The sequence below is a fragment of the Otolemur garnettii genome, unplaced genomic scaffold, assembly GCF_000181295.1.
Source record: "Otolemur garnettii isolate 467f Iridium unplaced genomic scaffold, OtoGar3 scaffold00039, whole genome shotgun sequence".
Taxonomy (NCBI): domain Eukaryota; kingdom Metazoa; phylum Chordata; class Mammalia; order Primates; family Galagidae; genus Otolemur; species Otolemur garnettii.
The window spans coordinates 8,061,361-8,084,593 of NW_003852434.1; the positions used below are offsets into that span (position 1 = coordinate 8,061,361).

The 23,233-nt window shown below is 41.5% G+C and overlaps 1 protein-coding gene across 2 annotated transcripts in view; it reads left to right on the top strand.

Annotated features, from left to right (window-relative positions):
- The window catches only part of RASGEF1B (RasGEF domain family member 1B), a 40,166-nt gene extending 17,594 nt beyond the window's left edge, over positions 1 to 22,572 (top strand). Inside the window, exons 5-14 of one of the 2 annotated variants that reach the window (XM_003790050.3) lie at positions 3,262 to 3,477; positions 3,962 to 4,036; positions 5,436 to 5,531; positions 5,645 to 5,747; positions 9,079 to 9,158; positions 10,229 to 10,324; positions 15,197 to 15,292; positions 15,664 to 15,787; positions 17,305 to 17,377; positions 20,973 to 22,572. In XM_003790050.3, coding sequence (XP_003790098.1) covers positions 3,262 to 3,477; positions 3,962 to 4,036; positions 5,436 to 5,531; positions 5,645 to 5,747; positions 9,079 to 9,158; positions 10,229 to 10,324; positions 15,197 to 15,292; positions 15,664 to 15,787; positions 17,305 to 17,377; positions 20,973 to 20,997 — 984 coding nt within the window. In that variant the 3' untranslated portion in view covers positions 20,998 to 22,572. The remainder of the gene's footprint in view (positions 1 to 3,261; positions 3,478 to 3,961; positions 4,037 to 5,435; positions 5,532 to 5,644; positions 5,748 to 9,078; positions 9,159 to 10,228; positions 10,325 to 15,196; positions 15,293 to 15,663; positions 15,788 to 17,304; positions 17,378 to 20,972) is intronic. The other variant, XM_023513358.1, reaches the window with a different exon arrangement.
- The last annotated feature ends 661 nt before the right edge of the window (positions 22,573 to 23,233 follow it).

Sequence of the window (23,233 nt, forward strand, 5' to 3'; positions counted from 1 at the left end):
TGGAGTGGGTAGAATGCAATTTTCTCTTCCTTAAGGGGCTGGTCTTTATAATAAGAACTTCTATCTTTATTTGCCAGGTAATTACTGTCACTGGCATTTGAAGTTATAAAAAAGAATAAGTACATATTTAGCAATTCATGACTCAGGGAGGGAGCATGCGTAACAATGCCAGGCTAGGTCTTTCAAATGGAATCAAATGCCAGCAGGAAACTTCCCAAAGCGATCACACATGGCCATTTTCTGTCACACACACTACCGGTAGCACAGGGCCATTTTCTGTCACACACACTACCGGTAGCACAGGGCCATTTTCTGTCACACACACTAGTTATCTGCACAGCTTCCCCCTGGGCCTCATCGTGTTTATTTGCCCCCCATATTTTGCTGCTGCCTTTTGCTCCCTGGCAACCTGGCTGGACATTCCTGTCCCTCTGCTCTAAGGTATCTTTTTTTTAAGATGCAGAATAAAACTCTTTCACCAGACGTGCTAGTAGAGCTTTGCTTCTCAGGCTTTGCGTGTATCAGAATCCCCGAGGAGCATTTACAGCCTGCTGTTCAGGTGCACCTGAAATCCCTTCCATCAGTCTCTGGGGCTGGGACCCCAGTGGCAGGCTGTCCCCAGTCAGGTGTTCAGCGTCTTATTGCTTCTCGCTGGTACCCCCTTCCCCCCGTGGGAACCTGAGAAGAGGTGGTCATTCCTGAACGGAGTATTTTTGGTGGGAATCCTGGGAAGGGGTGGGGGAAGCGTACATGATGTAGGAATGATAACGTGCGTGGAATAACTGCTGAGATGTAGAATAATGAATATTTTAAAATGAGGGGTTGATGGCCCTTTTGAGTAAACAGAACTTTCTTACATAGATATCATAACTATGTCATCTATGAAACCTATTCCATGGGCAAGCTTTAAATGCTATTCTATAACTCAAGTAATATAGGAATCCATTCTTATGGTTTAAAATAAATAATTCACACGAAAGTTACTAAAAACTTCCAGCAATCCCAGTTCTCTCTTAAAATTGTTACTGTTTGGTGTGTATCCTTCCTGAGCTGCTGCTCCTGTGGAGGGAGTGTGTATGGTGTGTGTGTGTGTGTGGTTTGTGTGTGTGTGTGTGTATGGTTTGTGTGTGTGTATGGTTTGTGTGTGTGTGTGTATGGTTTGTGTGTGTGTGTGTGTGTGGTTTGTGTGTGTATGGTTTGTGTGTGTGTGTGTGTTTGCCCAGTGTTCGCCTGCTTTTTCCACTCGGTAATGTGGCTGAGAATATTCCATGCCAGTGCAGATAGCTGCATCTTCTTGGAACTGCTGCACAGTGGTTGAATATGTGATTGGGCCTTTTTTTTTTTTTAGACTATTCTGGTAGAAACAAGTAAGTTTTTTACACAGAAAATTCAAAAATTTTCTCAGAAAGACTTAGTGTAGAAGGTAAGTTCCCTAATTCACTTCCAACTATTTTAGTAGAGGGATAACATAGTAACAGTAGTGGGTTACTCTTGTATGTGGGCTTTAGTAACTGTGAAACTTCAACACTGTGATACGTATTTTCTACTCTGGATCACACATGCTGTAACTAAATTACCTCTAAGAAGGTGTTTATTAACTATTCTGAGTAATCCCTGGCAAATGGATGCATAGAATCCAACTTTCATGGAGGCATTTGTGATAACACTTGGGACAAAGAACTGAAGGAAACATTTTAAATTCATAGATTTCTAAGGCAACTCAAAGTTATGAAAGTAAAAGATGTAGGGGTAAGAAGGGTAAGGGATTTAAAATAGCCCTCAACTCTGCCTTGAAGAGTCTGGAATTCCAAAGAAAGAGGTATTTTCCTTGAGCGAAAAGCATATTACCAAACAGTATCTTATAAACTGATAACCTCGATGCTTTGGAGAAGATAGATTATTTTTTTTTAAACTTCGATTTTTAAAGACTTAAGTATTTCATTAGTGAGTTTTGAGTAGTCTATGAATGTAGAGAAAAATAAAGGTCATCAAATTTAAAGAACTCAGTGGAATAGTCACGAGAAGCAGAGAAGATAAAAGAAGGTTGTTTATATTTTTTGTCTCTTAATTATGTGAAAATTAACCATTTCTCTGTGTGTTGTGATTTTCCCCATATGCAAATATATCTTCATTTAGGTTTTTATAATATGCTCTAATAAACCAAATTGTCTCCATAAAAAAATGTGGCTCTTATATTCGTATGAAATGCCACAAAATTGTTAGTGAATTCATCTCAGCAGAGGATATTGTGGCATCTCTTGAATAGGCTACCAAGCCATAAACAGGCCTTTCTTCATCTGTAAATCTACTAGGACTGTCCTCCTCCGGAGCTGTTAACCTGAGGGCCTAGTTGCAATTGAATCAGCCTGTGTGTTCTTCTCTGACACATGCATCATAATTTATGTAGAAGGGTAATTGTTGTTTGGCAATTTTTGGCTAGAACAGGAAGGCTGAAAGAACTCCATAACATATATCATGATTACACCTATGATTGATTGATTGTGGATTCATTTCTTTGACTTAACAAAGATTTTAAAAGTCAAGAGGTTGCAGTGCTTTTTAAACCAATTTCTCCTAAGTGTGTGGCTATAACATAATGAAGTAGTGGGGCCATGGCATGGGACAGTCACAAGGACAGTTGTTGGGTGGAAGAGTTTTCTTGTGAACGTTGATACTGACTCATGAATGCAAAAGAAATGGACATGAGCCAAGTGGAGGTCAGAGACCAAAAAGATTACCTACTGCTTCCTCGTGGTCACCCACGGTGTGTCAGGAAGGTGGGCTGGAGGGTGGGACGTAATGGTGCACTCGTGACAGGTGGCTGTGTGTCCTCAGACTAATGAGTTTGGGAATGATAAAATGGAGAAGTCAAGAATGTGGCCCTAAAGAAAAAGTGTTAGAAAAAGGAGGGTTGGACTTGAGATCAGAGTATTTCAACCCACCAAAAGCAAACCGGTACATTTCTTAGCCAGAAGAGAGCACTCATTATGCCGTATTCCCCAATACCAATCTAGAGACACTTTTCAGGGCCCAACCTGAATCGTACTCTCAGTGGCAACCTGAGAAAAGAACCGAACCTTCGAAGTCTGAAAAGATATCCTCTGCATATGTGTTTCTTTCACACTGCTAGAGCTGGCCAAATCCTCCTGTAATTACCCTGAGTCGAGTTGAGGTAAAATCATTTAAGGACGTAGTGTTTGAGCTTGCACAGTGGTGAAAACGCGTGCAGAGCGAGGTTAGAATCCCTTGTTTATTCCCCAGCAGACATACCGGAAGAACGTCCAGCAGATGCTGCAGTGTCTCATCCGCAAACTTGCTGCCCTCAGCCAGTACGAGGAAGTCCTGGCGAAAATCAGCTCCACATCCACAGATCGGCTCACAGTTCTCAAGACCAAGCCACAGTCCATACAGAGGGATATCATCACTGTCTGCAGTGACCCTTACACGTTGGCCCAGCAGCTGACTCACATAGAGCTGGTAAGGCTGCTACTGTCCTTGCCCTTTATAACCACAGATCTGGTTTGCTTTGGCAACCAGATAGGGCATTTGTCAGCAGCAGTGTCACGGGAGGGGTCAGAATCATCTAAGTGGGAACTAATCTATGAAACAGTCAAGACCTGCTCTGTGTAGGAGTTTGGATATGAATGCTTCTGATGTTGTTGGAATTCGCTTGTAAATATTAATAAATACCAAACAAGTCTGAAGAGCCAAGAGTTTATTGACCGTCTTCATTTTCTGCCTCTAACCAATTTTTTTGTAACTTTCACTATCTTTTGGAACATTGGCCTAAACAGAAAATTGCCTCTGTTCAAAGCTTGAAGATGATGAAAGCATTTAGGGTTAAAGGTCTATTTTATAATCTGCACTTAAAAATGAGAGTGATGCCAGAAGTCAGTGGAGGGAATTGACCATTTCTTTTCATTTTCTTTCATACTGTTGACCTGCTGGATGGGAATTTCAGGAGAGGCTCAATTATATTGGACCGGAAGAATTTGTTCAGGCATTCGTGCAGAAGGACCCTTTGGACAATGACAAGGTAACCAGTCTACCCAGAGCTCGGCCCTGAAACCAGAAATAGCATTCCTTAGTCTGTGATAGTGGGTATAAGAGACAGGATTTGAAACTATTCTGATGTAGGATTTAAAATCAGAAAGGTTGTTGTTCATTATTAGCAGTGTCTGAGTCATGGCACTTTTTTCTGAGCTGCCTTTCCACGTGCCTTTATAATAGTCTTACCCCACCACTAAGTCTCTTCTTCCTCCCTATTGGGAAATTTAATATTAATAAGACCTTTCCAGCAGGTAGATGCAGGCATTTGTGGTGAAGGTAGGAGATAAAAGCATAATGGTTATAGCAGATTAAGTCAAAAAGAAAATACCAGGGAATGCTCCGCTCATGACTCAACAATAGCAAGGGCAAGAAGACAGGATGCACATCCAGGCTGCCGAGCCAGGGGCTGGACTGCTTGGCCTCTTGTTATTAAGTGAATGTGGGAGGTTTATTGCTGGGCGAACCCTGCACACAAAGACAGCAAGACCGGGCACGGACTGTAAAATCAGTGTTCACATACAAGACATTCCCGCCTCCCCCAGTGACTTGGAAGCCCTGTGACTTGTAGGCAGAGACCCCATCTCCCACCAATGGACGCCCCTCTCTGGGAATAAGGACAACAGCTGTTTTCCGGCCTTAAAATAGTTTTTCTCAGTACAGGAAGTAGAGAATATGTTTTTCCGTAGAAGGCCAGTGGACTTTTTTGTTTCTTTTGGAAGGAAGGAAAGACGGGTGTAATTAGTCTCTTCACGCTGACCTTGAACTCCAAGATGAGATTAACTACTTTTGCTTTTGAACAATGTGCCACTCACCCTACTAAAGTTCAAGATGGTATTGGCTTCCATTTACCTACCTGGGAAGGTCTTTAGTTCTTGTGACATTATGCTCCAAAACTGTGCCCTACAGCCTGATTATAACCCATTGTTGACCTGCAATTTTACCCTGAAACTATCCGCGTTACCGAGTACCTCGTGACCAGTCGGCAATACGTTGAGAGAAAGTTTTCTCGTTCTTTGCACTCTTGCTGTGTGGATAGTTATTGGCACAAGTGTTTGTACCCCATTGTTTTAGAATGCAGCTAAAACCCTTCCTTTAAATTGTGCTTTAGAGTTTCTTGAGGAGGGAGGGAAGGGGACTTTAGCGAATTCATCAGAGTACATTTCTGGATGCCAGGTGTTCCCTGGACTGTCCCGAGAGATTTTGCTATTTACGTGAGGATAATCAAGAATGGTACATGTTCTCGTTCTGTCCCTTCCTCTCCCTCCCTCCTTCCTAGAAAACTTTTCTAATTCATGAACTGAGAACAAAGGCCCATATTTGACAAAATGAGAGCCTAATACGTCTTATTTTCTCTAACTCGTGTGTTTACTTTCCTTTTTCTCTAGAGTTGCTACAGTGAACATAAGAAAACACGAAATTTAGAAGCTTACGTGGAATGGTTTAATCGGCTCAGCTACTTGGTGGCTACAGAAATCTGCATGGTGAGAAAGTGAACTTTTTCTGTCTCTTAACCCTCCATATTATTTTTGCACACTGATGGGCTCTTTGCATATTGGATAACTGCCCTCTATTTTTTCTTTTTTTTTCTGTATAGCCTGTAAAGAAGAAACACCGAGCAAGAATCATCGAGTATTTCATTGACGTCGCTCGGGAGTGTTTTAACATCGGAAACTTTAATTCCCTGATGGCAATAATCTGTGAGTATTTTCTGGAAGGTACATGTCCTATATTTTTATGGGTCCCGTGAAATAATCCACGGAAAATTTGCAGGTCATACAGTTTGTTAACAAAAACTGTACTTTTTAATCCTGAGTTATTTCAGAATGTTCAGAATGCTTTAAATAGCCAGATTGGTACCAGTGTGTGTCATCTTCCTTAAGTATGCAAAAATTAATGGAATGCTTTATTTACCCGCAGTTAAATAATCATCTATAAAAGCTTCAAAGTGACATATTTTTCTAAAGAAAGAATTTTTAAAATAATTTGGGCAGCTTGTAGATCTAGCTGTATAGAAATACATGGTCCAAGATTAAATTACAGGATTCCATTAGCACGGACAAGAGGGTGGCCTGAGGGACTGGACCTTTTCTGAGTGTTCATGCTCCAAGTACTTGTTACTCATGCTTCAGAACTTCTACTCGAGTATACAAGCTCTCCTCTCTGTACCAGAGTATTTTAATACCAGAGGCCCTTTTTCTTTCCATTCATTCTAGAAACATAAGGTGTGTGGTAGCAGTGTGTTGTACTTGTGGTCTTGCTGCAATTATTGATGGTAGCCCTTTCATTAAAGAGTAATCCTAGGATATATGACAAATTATATAATCATCCTATAAATTGCAGGCGCTCAGTAAATGTTTGAATGAAAAAAAAGGAAAGAACTGGGGTCATTTTGAAGCTGGAGAACTCACCAAATTTAAGTTGCTGATCTTTGACTGATTGAAAGCCTCCCTTTCACCAATTCCTTTTTCCATTTTGTTTGTCTATCACTTTCTCTTTGTCTCCTCCGTGAAAATACTGGCCAAGTTACACCACCTTACTGTCTGACTCACTCTAGGAAAATAGTGAACAGATGAGCCTCTACATCAAAGGCCTGAAAGGTCCACAGTCCAGATAATAGATTACTTAAATTCCTTCTTACACTGTTAAGAAAATGTCAAGGCAAGCCATAGCATGGAAGAAAATGTTTGTAATCCGTGTATCTGACAAACAACTTAGACTCAGCATCTGTACAGAACCCTGCAAATCAATAAGAAGACAAATAACCCAATGATAAAAAGGGGGTCAAACACTTCACACAAGCAGGTTCTGCATACTCATGGATAATAAGTATATGAAATGCTGTTCCACATCATTGGACTCTGGAGAAATATAACTTAAAGTTATGGTGAAATACTGTTTTACACGTGAAATGGTTAAAGTTAAAAAGACTGGTTACACCAAATATTGTTGAGGATATGGAACAACTGGAACTCTTATACATTATTGGTGAGAGTGTAAATTACTACTACTACTTTGGAAAACTCTTTGGCAGTTTCTTTTTCTTTTCTTTTTTTTTTTTTTGAGACAGAGTCTTACTATGTCGCCCTCCGTAGAGTGCTGTGGCATCACAGCTCACAGCAACCTCAAACTCTTGGGCTTAAGCAATTCTCTTGCCTCAGCCTCCCAAATAGCTGAGACTATGCCCAGCTATATTTTATTCTCTTGCCTCAGCCTCCCAAATAGCACCCGCCACAACGCCTGGCTATTTTTCTGTTGTTGCTCTTGCAGTTGTCATTGTTGTTTAGCTGGCTTGGGCTAGGTTCAAACCTGCCAGGCTCAGTGCATGTGGCTGGTGCCGTAACCATTGTGCTACGGGTGCTGAGTCTCTTTGGCAGTTACTTATAAAGTTAAACCTAATTGTAAACACAATCCTACCTTGTATTTATAGGATAACTATGTAGGTGGAGACCCACTCAATACTTATCCCATAAAAATGCAAGCACATGTTCACAGAAAGATTTGTAAAAGAATGTATATAAGCAGATTGGTTCATAATAGACCCAAACTGGAAACAACCCAAATGCCCATTTATAAGTGAAAAGTTAAATAAATTGTAGTATACATACACAATGAAATACTATTCAGCCATAAAACAATAATCTATCCAAAGACCATGGATGAACTTCAGAATCATTATGTTGAACAAAAGAAGCCAGACATTGCATGAAGTTCTAGAGCAGAAAAATCTGTGGTGAGGGCAGCCGCTGTTCTGATTTCTGTGAGGGGTGGAGATTGACCCAAAGAGGCTCTTTCTGAGAAGGGAGCTTTCTGGGAAGACGAAATGTACATTATCCATCAAGACTTAGACTTATACATTGGTCAAAATTTTTCTGTCCATTTAAGATCTAAGTATGTTTTTGTATGTAAATTTTACCTTAATCAGGAAACAAATCTCTCACTGCTGGTCCTTAAAATATGAATGTTGGTGGCGTGGAGTTAATATATGTAATCCTTTAGGTCAATATGGATTCCTCTTGTCCACAAACAGCCTCTGTCATTGTTTTTTCAAATAGCTATAGGACGTACAGTGTCAGACGGGGAGGCAGTGTGGCGCGGTGGAGTGCGTGTGGGTTATAGGGTCAGCTCACTCTGAGCTTTCATCTCTGTTACTTAGTAACTGGCTGACCTCAAGACAGTTTCTTACCTTGGGGACTCTAGCTTATTCTTATAGGAATGTTGAGGGGAAATATGAGATAATACCTATATACCCATGCAAAGTGTGGATGACGGGATGCATAAAACTCTAGGTCAGGGGTCAGCAAACTACATCCTATGGATCAAATCTGGCCCACCATTCTTTTCTTTATTCTCAGTGACCTAAGAATGGCTTTTATATTTTTGTTGTTGTTGCACTTTTCGGCCAGGGCTGGATTTGAACCCACCACCTCCGATATATGGGGCCAGCGCCCTACTCCTTGAGCCACAGGCGCTGCCCATGGCTTTTATAATTTTAAACAATTGAAAATAAATGTCAAAAGGAAATAATATTTTTAGCATGTGACTACAATATAAATTCAAATTTCAGTGCCCATAAATAAAGTTTTATTGGAACAACAGCCATATTCATTCATTTGTGTAGTCATCTCTGTAACTAGATTGTGGCTGTTTCTGCAGCATGGCGGCCGTGTTCGGTAGCTGGGACGCAGAACATACGGACTGCAAAGCCCAAAATGCTCGCTGCCTTTCCCTTTACAGAAGGAATTTGCTCATCCCTGCTCAAAGTAAATGGTAGCAATTATACTGTTTCTGGATGTAGGGGAATTTGCAAGAAAGAAAAAAAATCATAAAGTCAACCTTATTATTTAAGATTATACTGTTTCTGGATTTAGGGGAATTTGCAGGACAGAAAAAAATCATAAAGTCAATGTTATTACTTACTAATAATTCGAAGAACTCTTATAGTTAGTAGCGAGCACCTTTTTTAGAGCACACATTAAAATGTCTTTTCTTATTTCTCTATTTCCATTTTCCTCCATTTTAAATGGGAAGCTGGTATGAACATGAGCCCAGTCTCCCGGCTGAAAAAAACGTGGGCCAAAGTGAAGACTGCCAAGTTTGACATTCTTGAGGTATGTGAAGCTGGTGTTTCCCTGTGAAGTAACTTTGATAGCTGTAAAGTGGAATCCTTTCCCATAATATTGACTCTTGATCAGTACTGTAGAGGCAAACGCCCGTCTGTCCCTTACATTCTCAGGGAAAGGAAAGAGGTTTTAATTAAAGGGGAGGAAATAAGTCCGGTTATGGACTTGGCCTTTTATAGACTGGACTTGTCCATTGTGGGGTTGGTTAATGGACAGATGGCTGTCTGTCAGTCACAACATCTTGTCTGCCAGAACAGAATCTGGGTTCTGAAGAGTTGAGCATTTTACTTCCCTTGGGCCTACTGGCCTCACCTATCTGCAACATCCCAGGGAAAAACTCCCCGTCCCTACAGAAACATTCATTCCTCGTCTTTTCTATAGATTTAACTGACATGTGAAAAAGCCTTTCCGTATAACCCTGAGGATAGTAAGGTTTGTACACGAGGCTATGTGTGAATCATTTCATCCTGGGATTACCTTGATATGTTGGTGCTTGGAACACTATCTTAAAAGAAAGTGTTCTTTCCCAAATTTTCCCCTAAATTGGGCATCATTATTAGATGTATTCTGTGATGTTTGATTCACACTTAATTTAATCATTTTTTTTTTCCTTCCTGCAAAATGGTGTACTTCAATTATTTGCAAATGATTTGTTACCAAATGCGAAGGACAGGTTCACTCTGCCATGTTTGGGATCACTGCACATGGCTAATCACCACTGGCCATTGCCCTCCAAACGAAACCAAGAAATTTCTCTGATGCTAGCATTTGACTCAATTTTTAGGTTTAATCTCAACTATGAGAAAGAATGTGGTTTAGGTTTAACATTATCCAAACTGACGTCAGCTTATAATAAATACACCAAAGCTCAGGCAAGAAAGCAGTTGTGTTTTAAAGTGTTTCCATGCACGTGTGTGTGTGACAGGGATTGACCATTATGCTACTGACCTCCCCAACCTATTTTGACACTATATATGTATATAGCTAAGTGTGTGACCTTGTAAACTTCTTACAGGTGAGAAGTAATTAGTTAATATTCTTCTCTTTTTTATCTACAGCATCAGATGGACCCTTCGAGCAATTTCTATAATTACCGAACAGCTCTTCGAGGGGCAGCACAAAGGTCTTTAACTGCTCACAGTAGCAGAGAAAAGGTGGGTTCATCGTGTGTGGTTTGTGGTGCACTTGCCGTGCTGCGTGCGGAAGGGCTACGGGGATCTACCCAGATCTTTTTCCACTTGTTCAGATCTGTGAAAGGGAAGTGCGTACTGTAGAAATGTGATCACTGGCCACACAGAGAAGGGGCATCCACAGGGAAATCGGCCTGTGGAAAGGGAAAGCTGGCTTCTGGAGAACTTTGCAAATGTGTGTTTCTGTGTCGTGATTACATTACTTCAGTGATTGTTCTTTAGCACGTCTCAGTTGTGTTTTGACCGATAAATTAAGGCATGTTAATGTGACTAAGAAGAGCATTAGACAGTGATTAGACTTGGTGGGGAAGAGACACTTAAGCTCTGCACAAGGTAGCTGACTGATGTAACCTTTTCTCTTAAAAGAATTACCTTACCTCCCATGGTTAAGTCGTTTATTTTCAGAAAGCAGGTTAGTTGGTGTTACTAACATTAGGCCTGCTGTTACTAATTAGATTGTGTGAGTGGAAAGAAAAGGGCAGGGATGATGTCTGAGAAAGGGTCCTGCTCCGTCTGCCCGACTCTCAGACGAGTTAACGGCCTCCCACGTCTGCCATGCTCTTCATTCTGAGCTTCCTGTCTTGGCACATTTCACTGTCCCACTTCCATGTAGGGGAAGAATAAGTGGTTTCGACATTTGGTGATCATGTTATTTGAGAAAGGAATACCTGGTGATGGGCTGATGCAGTTTGCTTGATAGAGGTTATTTTCTGTTTAGATTCTGTCTTTTAACTTAAACTGTATCTTCAACAAATAAAAGAACACGAGGGGTTAAAGAAAATCCATGGCTTATGGATCACTTCCCCCTCCCCAAAAGCAGAAGCCTCAAAAATCTAAAATAAAAATGAACACATAACCCCACCTTTAAAAAATGCTACATTGGCTCAGCACCTGTGGCTCAAGTGGCTAAGGCACCAGCCACATACACCTAAGGTGGTGGGTTCAAATCTAGCCCAGGGACCCGCCAAAACAACAATGACGGCTGCAACCAAAAAATAGCTGGGCGTTGTGGCAGGCGCCTGTGGTCCCAGCTACTTGGGAGGCTGAGGCAGGAGACTCGCTTGAGCCCAGGAGTTGGAGGTTGCTGTGAGCTGTGATGCCATAGCCCTCTACCCAGGGGGACAGCTTGAGGCTCTGTCTCAAAAAAAAAAAAAAAAAAATGCTACATTGGTCCTTAACCAAATCCAAAATATTAGTTCTGATAGTGTTTAAGAGATACTCTAAATATTTTAACTCTTAACTAAAGAAACTTACGAGGTAACTCACTAGAGCCTGACCGAGTTTACCACCTGTTTCTTTTTTACTTGCCCACCTGCCAGTACTCCCGTGACTAGAGTGGGCAAAGATCTAAGCTGAGGGTTTGTACGCTTCCGACAGTCAGCACAGTCATGGGAAGACCCCGGCAGCCTGGAGTGTACTGGTGGACTGGAGGCTCACTGGCTGTGCGTGTTGGGCAGGAGGCCCCCCTGCACGGCCTCCATCAGAGTTGGGTGGACTTTGCATCCATGGGGAGCCACAGAATCCTGTCTGTCAGTAGGGAGCTGCAGCATTGGCCAAAGTAATTCTGAAGTCCAACCCTGCAAAAAGATGACAGTGGGACTCGAACGGCTTTTCCTAGAAGTCCCAAGTACACACCCTTTATATCATTTCATAAATGGTCTGCTTTTATTTTGTTATTTTTTCGAAACAAGTTCTGTGTGAACATATGAATTATACCCTGTAGTTGGGAAGACAAATGAAATCACAACTGTTTTAAAAGTATGCCATTTCTTTTTTACAGTTGGTCTCAAAGGCTAAGACTGAAAGCGTTTATGGCTAAATCCATCTTTTATTCAGGACAATTGGCTTCTGTTTTCTTGATTGAGGTCGGGGCGCTTTGTTCCACAGTAATTTACTATTTTACAGTCTTCCTGGCAACGTAAGTGGAGCCGTAGAATCTGTGATATTCTCTCGGATAACGTGTGTGTGGCAGAGCGGCTCATCTCTAGGCACCTGCTATGGAACAGATCAGCTCTGTCTTCTGCCCGGGAGCCCCTGATTGTTCTCTGAATAGCTGTTTTTTCCTAAGGGCACTCACGTCTGCAGGTTTTTGACCTTCTCAGGCGATCGCATGGTTTCACATCCTTTTGCCAGTCAGTTTGTTTGGGACCTTGTCTCTGTTCCTCAGTGTTCATTTCTAGGTTTGGGACTGACGCTACCTTTAAGGTGTAGTGACCGAGTCTTTGAGTTAACAATAGTTTGAAAGGTGTTTGGAAAATATTATTATATGAGAGGTTTTCTCACTAGACATCACTGGCAAGACCTTCTAGAAATGAAACGTTGACTCTCTCCTACTGATATCCTCTCCATTCACTTAGCTTGTAGAAAGCCAAGGCCCCATAATCTTCCGATCATTACCATGTTGTACTTTGTGTAGGGACTGTAGATCTGAAGGAAATTACCCATGAGTAACTGAGAAGTTGAAGAAGCCTGTGGGAATGTTTTTTCTTGCATCTATGGGCATAAGAAATGAGCAGTAAAGTATCTTAAGCCAGATTAGTTTTATTTCTGTTTCCTTGAAAGACTGATTCAGACGATCGATATTGCAGCATCTTGCAGGCACCCACGGATGCAAAAATCATGTGAGGTAACGCCTCTGCCACCTAGAATCCGTAATGTAGCTGTGGGCGCACGACCTGAATTCACAGCAAGTTCAAACGTCAGTGTCAGACAGTAAATGATCAGCAGCACATGAGTCTCAAGCTCATCACCAGCAGTGAGCACAGCAGTGAAGTTGGGGCCTGAAAGCTTCACAATACACACACGTTATGTCTTGGTTATGATTTTGTTCTTATTTCCCTGCGGACGTGTGTGCCCTTTCCCTTATGATGGTGTCTCCTTACCATCTTATAAGTGCATACTCACCTTGGCTGTGATAGCACGAGATTACACACAGTATATAGGTGAGTGAGCATGCCTGGGCTCCATTTTAATTTGAATTTCATATCATTTTCATGCATCGTGAAATATTTCTTTACAGCCACTTAAAACTGTAAAATGTGTTGCTCCTAGGCCATACAAAAAAGGCCCCCACAGGCCACAATTGGCCAACACCTAGCTTATACCACCAGCAGATGCTGGAGTCAAGTTTTAAATTAATGTCTGACAAGGTGAAAATCCAGCATTGCTCACAAGTAGTCTTTCAAAGAGACAAGGCTCAAGCATCCTTTTATCATTGTTACCATGACTGTTGAGTTTTAACATAATAGAGAAATGGCCAATAATAATAGAAGGAGAAGTGATGACATCTTTGCTAATTCAGCTTTAGAGACTTCTGCAGACAGGAGCTAATGGTTAAAAGCATATTCAAGTGGGCTGTCAAAACTGAAGTATCATTTTGGTTATTTTCAGAAATCAATGAAACAAAAGATAAAGCTTTTTTTTTTTTAACGACTTTAGAGAAAAATCTGAATCTCTCTCTAGACGTGAATTGATACTAAATATTTTTATGTGTGAGCCAAAAAGGATGTTTTTCCATTCATTTGATGTACAAGTCATACATAAGTTATAAGCTTAGGAAAAAAAAAAGAACTCTGATGTTGAGAAACAAGATAGACTTAAAAATCTGCACTTTCTGCCTTAAAGAAAATCTGGAATTATTAAAAATATTTTGAAATTTAAGACAGAGTGGAAATTGCTATATTTGACCTGTGTTCTCTGCTCATTGTGGGTTTAATATGATTTAAGGTGCCGGTTAATTAATGAAGTAGTTAGTCTACCTCATCAAACCAGAGAATGGAGGCAGAAGCATATGATTAAAGAGGGCATATTGTTTTTAAACAACCATTAATTCTAATTTACACGTTTGTATTCCCCCTTCACTTGGGGGCACGTCTGCCTCACAACATGCCGTGTGAGGACTTGTTAGGTGATTTTCCAGGAGAGCAGGTGCCGACGTGTTCTGTCCCACACAGGCCAGGTTTACTTCATAGGAAGTTTGTAGCAACTATTGCCTAAAACCTTGAGCTCTCACATTATCTTGAGCAATGTCTTCTTTTTTTTTTGAGGCAGAGTCTCACTTTGTCGCCCTTGGTAGAGTGCAGTGGGGTCACAGCTCACAGCAGCTTCAAACTCTTGGACTTAATCTATCCTCTTGCCTCAGCCTTCTGAGTAGCTGGGATTATAGGCGCCTGCCACAACACCTGGCTATTTTTAGAGACAGCTCTTGCTCAGGCTGGTCTTGAACTTGTGAGCTCAGGCAATCCACCCACCTCGGCTTTCCAGAGTGCTAGGATTATAGGCATGCGCCATCACGCCCAGCCTTGAACAATGTCTTCAAGGGTAAAAGTAAAATGTTCACCTAAAAAAAGTTCATCTGAAATATACTATCTAAATAATACAGCACTACCGATTCTAGCCAAGAGATGGGTCACACATCTTAAAATCTTAGTACCGGCAGAGATGGGTATTCTATTAATATTTTGCCAACGGGTTGCTGAATGAGAGGCAGGAGTTGCTTTAGATACTTTTTTCTTTCATTATCACTAAATGGTTTAGATTTTATTGTATGCCACTGTATTGACAGAAATAGAAAAACTGATCGGCAAATCGCTAAACTACCCACTTCCCGACACCACCTGTCCTTGCTGTGCTTTGGTTATTAACAGCATTTGTGTTTTAAACAAAATAATGTAAGGTAGGAAAATGCTGTCATGTAAAAAACAAACCATTGTCCCCTAATTCATTACGGCTGCCATGTAATCCAAAGTTAACATCGTTCATTACTCTCTTGTATTATTTGATGAGAGCCTATATGTTTATTCCTTCAAATTAACCAGAATCTTTGTTTCTCTCTAGATTGTGATACCATTCTTCAGCCTCTTAATCAAAGATATTTATTTCCTCAATGAGGGCTGCGCCAACCGCCTTCCAAATGGCCATGTCAATTTTGAGGTGAGTGCAATAATGTCGGACACAAAACTTCGAGCCACAGGGAGAGGGCAGATTCTCCAGCATTGCTTCTGGGCCCGGCAGCCAAAGCAGGTTCTGTAGTTTGAGAACCGATTTTCTCTTTCTTTACTGTTTTGTAAGAAAATAACAATAGCAAGCAGAGTAACTGTACTGTTATTAATTATCATCATTTTTATTATCTGAGGGAACTTGAGTAAATTTTTACCAATATTAGCAAATATAATTTTTATTAAATTTAGACATGTATACAGTTCAGAAGATTAAACACCCAAAGGAAGCATTTTAAATGAAATCATCATTTCCAAGCTCATAATTTTTGATGACTGCCTTTAAATTCTTTTGTTCTTTCCCAGAAATTTTGGGAACTGGCCAAACAAGTGGGTGAATTTATGACGTGGAAACAAGTGGAGTGTCCGTTTGAGAGGGACCGGAAGATTCTGCAGTATCTGCTGACAGTCCCAGTCTTCAGTGAAGATGGTGAGGCCACACAGTGGGGCTGCCGCCAGCATCCCCACACCCTACGGGGAGGGAATTAGAATAGGAATACTTGGTGCTGGCTTCCTCATATAACATGAGGCCTGCCCTCTGAGCTGTTCTATCTGAAGAGTTTTCTGTATAGGACAAGACCTGATGATTTATCCTTAAAATACCTGCATTTACTACTCACCCAAAACAGTATGTTTCTGTATTTGAACGTTCTTTAAAATATCAGAGCTTGCAGATCTTTGGCCACAAATGGAATTATTGAAGGATGTTTTTCCCTCTCATTTGGGCTTCAGTAAAGAAAGAGGTATTTTGTGATATTTTGATAACCAAGATACTTTGGAGAAGAAAAACCCAGAACAGTAAATTGGTACCCTCTGCTGTTCAGAAAAAGTAGTAGAAAGTCTTGACTTGTTAAAACATTAAGGAATTTGAGATAGAAAAGTGATTGAATGTATATGGAAAAAACTCACCAGAAGAGAAAGTTCAAAAAAGATTTGGGGATTTATTCTACTGATGAGTTATATTCTAATATTATAGGACTTTGTTGCACCCATTAACTAACAATTTCTCATAGTAGATTGATACCATTTGCAATAATGTCTGAAGAACATTTGAAATTAATATTACCTACTCTGCGGGGGGTGCGGCTTGATTGTTTTTAATCTCAGTAAGTGGGATTAATAAACTTTTAAATTTTTGGATGAAGAGTCTTTCTCATTTAAATTATCTACAAAAGGACTTAAAAAACAAAACAAAGCCACCAGGAAAGAATCCCCACCCTTTTCTTTGTAAAGAATATAAATCTGAATGACAGCATCATTTGGCTTGCATTTTATACATTTTATACATTTTGCCTCATAAATTCTTAGTTAATTAAATGCTTTTCTGGCTTGGAAGCCATTGTGTTTTTGTTCAGATGGTCAGTCAGAGGCAAAGTGATACTCTGTGTTTCTCATGAAGCTTCTCAGTCATCACTAGATATTTTATTTATTTATTAACTTATTTACTTATTTTGTGACAAGAGTCTCGTTCTGTTGCCCTGGGTGGAGTGCCATAGCGTCATAGCTCACAGACACCTCAAACTGGACTCCTGGGCTCAAGTGACACTCTTGCCTCAGCCTCCCGAGTAGTTGGGACTACGGGCACCTGCCACAGTGCTTGCCTAGTTTTGCTATTTTTAGAAGAGATGGGGACTCGATCTTGCTCAGACTGGTCTCCAAGTCCTGAGCTCAAGCTGCCACCCACCTCAGCCTCCCAGAGTGCTAGGATTACGGCGGGGGAGCCACGGCACCCAGCCATGATTTGACATTTTAAAAAGTGTGCTTTGCTGTAGGGTTTGCCTCTAGTTCAGTGGTTCTCAACCTCCTTAAGGCCGCGGGCCTTTAGTACAGTTCCTGTGGGTTGGGACACACAGGCCGAGAACCGCTGCTCTAGTTGAAGGAGGGCTGGAGTGGGCGTGCGTATCAGAAGGCTCCAGTGCTCACACACTTTCTTTTGGTTGATTGTAGCTCTCTACTTGGCTTCGTATGAGAGTGAAGGCCCTGAAAATCACATAGAGAAAGACAGATGGAAGTCTTTAAGGTGAGCCCACTGCTCTTACTACCGACCGGCCTGGAGGAAAGGCTGGTTACTTGAAGCAAGCCGCGGGCTTTCTCTGGGAAGTCTCTGCCTTCCTGTTCTGAGTTGTCGGCACGTTCTTGGCTGTAAACTGCGTCCCTGTGGCTTAGAATTCTCATTGCTATTATTTAGTTTTATTTCCTTTCTTTCTTTTTTCTATACTGGCAGATAGACAGTGGCTCTTTTCTTTTTCTCTCTCATTATTTAATGAAATGAGCTGAAATGACCTCACAGTATGTTATTTTTAGAAAAAAAAACTGACTAATTTTCTGTGTCAAAGATTTGGATCAGAAGTTCAGGCTTTATTTCTAAATAGTTCTAACAGTAGAAATTGATTTAACCTGAAATAAGAAAGAAGTAAGCGCCAGTTGGCTTGGTAAAGTTGGGTTTGTCACTTACCAAAAAGATCTCAATCCCCTCTTTAATTTGAGAGAGAGTTGGGACTTTAAACATAATCTGGAGGGCTTTTCTTTTCAAATTTAAAAATTTTGCTCTATTAGTAGTAGTTTGAAACAAATGTATTTTCAAACAAAATTAGGATAGGGTGAAAATTTGTATTTTAAACATTTGAGATACTTTAATAGGCAAAAGCAATCTAGACTATAATATAATCAAAATTGCTACCATTTCTACAAAAAAAAAGCTCTTGGAATACATTTTTGTACTAGAGTTGATAAGTGCTTTTCTTTTCTTTTTTTTTTTTCAGTTTTTGGCTGGGGCTGGGTTTGAACCCACCACCTCTGGCATATGGGGCTGGCGCCCTACTCCTTTGAACCACAGGTGCTGCCCAATAAGTGCATTTTTTCTTCTTCATTTTATGGTCCCAGAACCATATGGGTGCCTTCATTATATTTGATACTAGAATAGATTTTGTGAACCAAGTTGTCTAATATTTACTTGGTTTTGTATGATTTTGTTTGAAAGGAAAATCTAGGCTGCCTTCGTACCTCCCAGTGACAAGGGATGAGGTCTGAAGGCTTTGGTATTATTAGCTTTAGAACAAGTCACAGTGGTCGGTAAAGGAGTGGAGATGTTACTCATATCTCAGACAGGAGAGGACACAAAGAAGGAGTGATGGCCTGTCACAGGCTTGCTGGGCTGCTGCTGAAACACATACCTTCTAAAATATTACACCAGCCGGTGGCACATTTTAATCTTCTGTTACTTTGCTTTTATATTTAAAGGTGTTTCCTAGGCTCTTTAGTATTATTCATGAGCCTCAGAGTATGTATCTTACTGGATAAAATATTTGAGAATTACTCTTTTATCATTTTTAGATAAATTTTGCCTTCTGTCCTTTTTTTTTTTTTTAAATCCCCCTTTTCTATTTTTTAAGAAACACTCAGTTTGGTGAGGCCCCTGAGTATAGTTTAGCTATTGTTACTTTCAGTGTAGATATTTTTAAAAATTGGACAGCAAATTGGCTTTGTATAAATGATACCTGGTATCTTCATTACCTGTAGCTTCCAAACATATTAAAACAATCCAGACCTTTCTATAACTCTTTTCTGATTGTATTATTATTATTATTATCATTGTTATTTTGAGACAGAGTCTGTTGCCCTGACTAGAGTGCAGAGGTGTGAACACAGATCACTACAACCTCTAGCTCCTGGTCTCAAATGATTCCCCTGCTTCATCTTCCTGAGAGAACTACAAGTGTGTCCCTCAACACCTGGCTTTTCTACTTTTTCTATTTTAGTAGAGATGTGGTCTTACTCTTGCTCAGGCTGGTCTTAACCTCCTGAGCTCAAGGGAGCCTCCCACCTTGGCCTCCTAGAGTGCTGGGATTATAGGCATGAACCACCACGCCCTGCCTCTAGTTGTTATTCTTTGATGAACTAGTCCTGTGGATATGTGGCTGGGCTGAGAAAGTTCCTAAGGCAGAGTTTGGGTAGTGGAAGGTAAAGATTGAATTGTCTGATATCTTCCTTGTCTGTACGCACTACTCACACAGTCCACAGTAACATTTAACATTTGATTGGTTGAAAGGTAACCACAGAATTTAGTGGAGGATTTAGAAATGTCAGGCAAAAAAGAAGGTGTACTGGCTTAAATTCAGACATGGGTTCATGAATCAATCTGCAGCTGTACCAACTTAAAAATGCTCAGCAATAATGCATCTGGTAAGACTTGTTGGGGGACTAGCAGTGGTCCAAATAAAATGAATGGTTTATAAGAGAGTGCATATATATACACACAGTGACCATATGTTCCTAGGTACAAAAGATAGTTTCCATGTTAAATTGTTTATTCAAGGGCCTTGAAGACACACCACTACCACCTCCCGCCCCGACCACGTCACGTCTGTTAAGCCCTGGGCTCCAGCTTGTCCATATCCTGCCTGTCCTTGTGGCCCAGCTGCACTGCCTCCCTCTTCCTGGCCCACTTTCCCCAGGAAGAGCTGCTCCTGAACCACACACACATCAGGCCGTCTCCCTCCCTTAGGACCAGCCTCACGCTGTTTGTGTAGTGTGGCTCTTTTCCCTGCTGCTGTGTAAGCCCCATGAGGACAAGCACAGGGCCTCCCCCATGCCCACCCCAGCACAGGACACAGTGTCTTGCTGGCCATTGCTGCTCAGCCCATGCTCCTACAGTGTCCTTGGGTGACACAGAGTTTCTGCAGGTGTTGGCCAAGGCTTAGAAACCACAAAGAGGCTCAACAAAATGAAATGGCTGTTGTAATTTACAAAACCACACAAATTAAATGTATGGTAGGATTAAGTATAATCATCTTTTGGTATCTGGGGGCCAGGCTTCCAGGACCCACCTCTGAGAATACTCATGTCCCTGATTTAAAGTAGAGTAGTATTTGCATATAACCTACACACATCCTCCCGTGTACTTTAAACCGTCTCTAGATTACGTATAATACTTAGGGTAAATGCTGTGTTAGTAGTTGTTATACTGTATTGTTTAGGGAATAATGACACGAAAAAAGTCTGTATACATTCAGTACAGACACAATTTTTTTTCAAATATCTTTGATCAGTGGTTGATTGAATGGATAGATGCAAAACCCAAGGCTACAGACAGCCGGTTGATTGAATACATAGAAAACCCAAGGCTACAGACAGCCGACTGTATTCTAGAATACAGCACCTACCTGGAAACTTCATATGCATCAGCTTTCAGGCCAGTAAGATATTCTGACATAGCTGCTTTTCCTGTTCCCCCAGAGGCTTGCAGAAACTCAGGGTCTTCCCTAGCACTGACCAGCTCACCTCTGGGGGCAGACCCCCTTCTTGTCAACGACGACTTAAGCTTTCCTGGAGTTCACAGAATGTGTTGTGAAGATGCTTCTGTATACTTACTAAGTAAACCTATCTGTGATCAGGCCAGCACAGACCTAAAAGCTCTTTATCCTCAATGGTTTTGATTTTTTGTTTTTACTATAACATGAACTCACGATACAGATTTCAAAGCTTGATTTTTTTTTCCTTCCTGTTTTTAATTAAACTTAAACTATGGGAAAGATAAAATTAGCATTAAGTAAGACATTTTATTCCTGCTCGCACAGTCGGCCACATTATCTTACGTTGTTCTCTTTCCTATCCAGGTCAAGCCTCCTGGGCAGGGTTTAACACGTGGGGTCTGGCTGCTGTTGCTGTGCCGCTGGCTGCTGCCACTGCATCCCCCAAATCACGGAGGGGCCGGCCTTTGTTTTCGGGCATGTGGTACTCGGAAGAATCACCAAGACCCCGCAGTCATTGGAGGGCTCCAGTCGGCTAAGCAAACAAGCTCACTCAAGAGCAGATGAGGAACTTCTGCAGATTGACTCCGAATCTGTGAGACTGAAACGTTCCCTGAAGACGCTTGAGAAAGAATCTTCTGAAGATTCCGGCTCTGCCCATGACTCATCTCCTGGAATTTCCATGTGAATCACAGCTCTGCACCTGGATGGAGCTTTCTTTTATGTGTGTGTTTTTATTATTATTTGGTTGAACATTTGCTGCTAATGGGACTTGCCCAGCTGAGCACTGGCTCTTAGGAAGCCCATGTTTCTTTGTTAACTTAAATGGAAAAGGGAGAGGAGGGAGGGGATCTAAAACCCTCCACATGGATCCCAGCCCTCAGCTCTGTCAGTGTTGCCTGAGGAAGGACAGAGGAGGACAGAGGAGGGACGCTGGGCTCTGCTCCCCTTAGTGTGCTGTGTTGTGAATCCCTCTCCCTCCCTCTCTTCCCGCGAGGTTTTGAGTTGGCTGCTGGTTAGCAAACTCCTTTTTACCCGTATAAGTTATTTAATATAATAATGAAGCTCCACACTGTGGTAGGAAAATAGCCACTAGGAAACTAAAAAAGCAGAGTTTGTCAGTGGTCTGCTTAACGTGCTAGAAGGACCTTTTTTTTAATGCCCTTCTGAGCAGTTTACGAGTGACCACCATGTTCTACAGATGTATTTTTCGGTAGGTTTTTGTTATTTCGTTTTCCATGATGCCTATTTTTTTTTTCCTCTTGTAAACTTAAATGATCTGACTTTAAGGGTCTTGGGAAAATCCCTGGCATAATTACGGCTTAATTTTTTTTCACCGACGATTATTTGTCATTACTTTTTGGAGTCTGTTGGTGACTAACCATGTCAACAAAGAATAAATTAAGTTACCACCACCCCCACTGTCGCAGTGAACAAAACAAATGAAAAACACCTGACTGTTAACTCCGTGGCTGATCTAATTATGAAATAATGCAGCTTGTTAAACATCTAAATGAGTCTGTAGCCGCTCTGCAAACCACTGTTCTATTTACCCACTCTAGGAGAAACTGTAGAGTAGTAATCCATGCTGAGAAAAACAAAACAAAACACCGTGTTCAAAACAGAGATGTATCTGAAAACTTAATGACGTGGTTCCAGAAAACAGAGCATGTATCCTATGCCACTGCGCGTCATCTCAGCAGACTAAAGTATCTCTGAGTTGTCCCTTTACGGCATCAATATATTTTACACTTTGCGGCCAGGAGTTGTGGCTTGGTTGTTTTCTTTCACGGATGGAATTGGGGGTGGGGGGGGGCTGCTGTAGTCTCCACAGATCAGCTCAAATGACCTGCTAACGATGTGTCCTTCCTTGAGGAAGTTGCCTTGGGAGTATGCCTGTGGGCATTTAGTATCTAAGAATGAATAACAGCAACCATTTAATAAAAATCATTCGCCAGGCCTTTAAGTGTTTAGCATAGATCTGTCATCATCATCCCCCCCTTATTAGGGGATGGAAACAGGCATATTAAAATCTAATAATTTGTCCAAGGCCATGTAGCTGAGAGGTGCGCAGAGTTGGACTTAGCCTTCTAATTCCAGATCTCAGGCTTTGAACCACACCATCAAGGCATCTCAGACTTCAGTATCCTCGCAGGGAACCTGGGGATCTCATTTACCTGCAGATTTTAGTCCTGTAGCTCTGGGGTGGGGCTCAGGTGATGCTGAAGCTGGTTTTGGTATCCTACATAGACTAGCAAGGCTGAGATTTTAATTAAGGGGGGTAACTGAGTGAGGCCAATGCCACTGAGAGATTATTACATTTCTTGAGAGATAAGGGGCCATAGGGGAAGCACCAGTGTCAGTCCGGAGCCCTCAGCCTAGGCCATGGCCTTGACTGAGGTTTCCACAGGAAAGGCACAGCAGAGCAAGGCAAGCAGTTTGGGACCCGTGAATCGGAAGAGTCCCAGCGGGTTCCCAGCTGTAGGGGGTGGTCTCTGCTGGTCTCTACCTGGCTGTGGGAGGTCGGGCATTTTCTATATTGCCATGGTGTGTGGGAGTTAGATACCATGGGGGATGTTGGGGGACGTTCTCAGCCATTTGCTGTCTCTAAGAATTAGCTTGCCCTG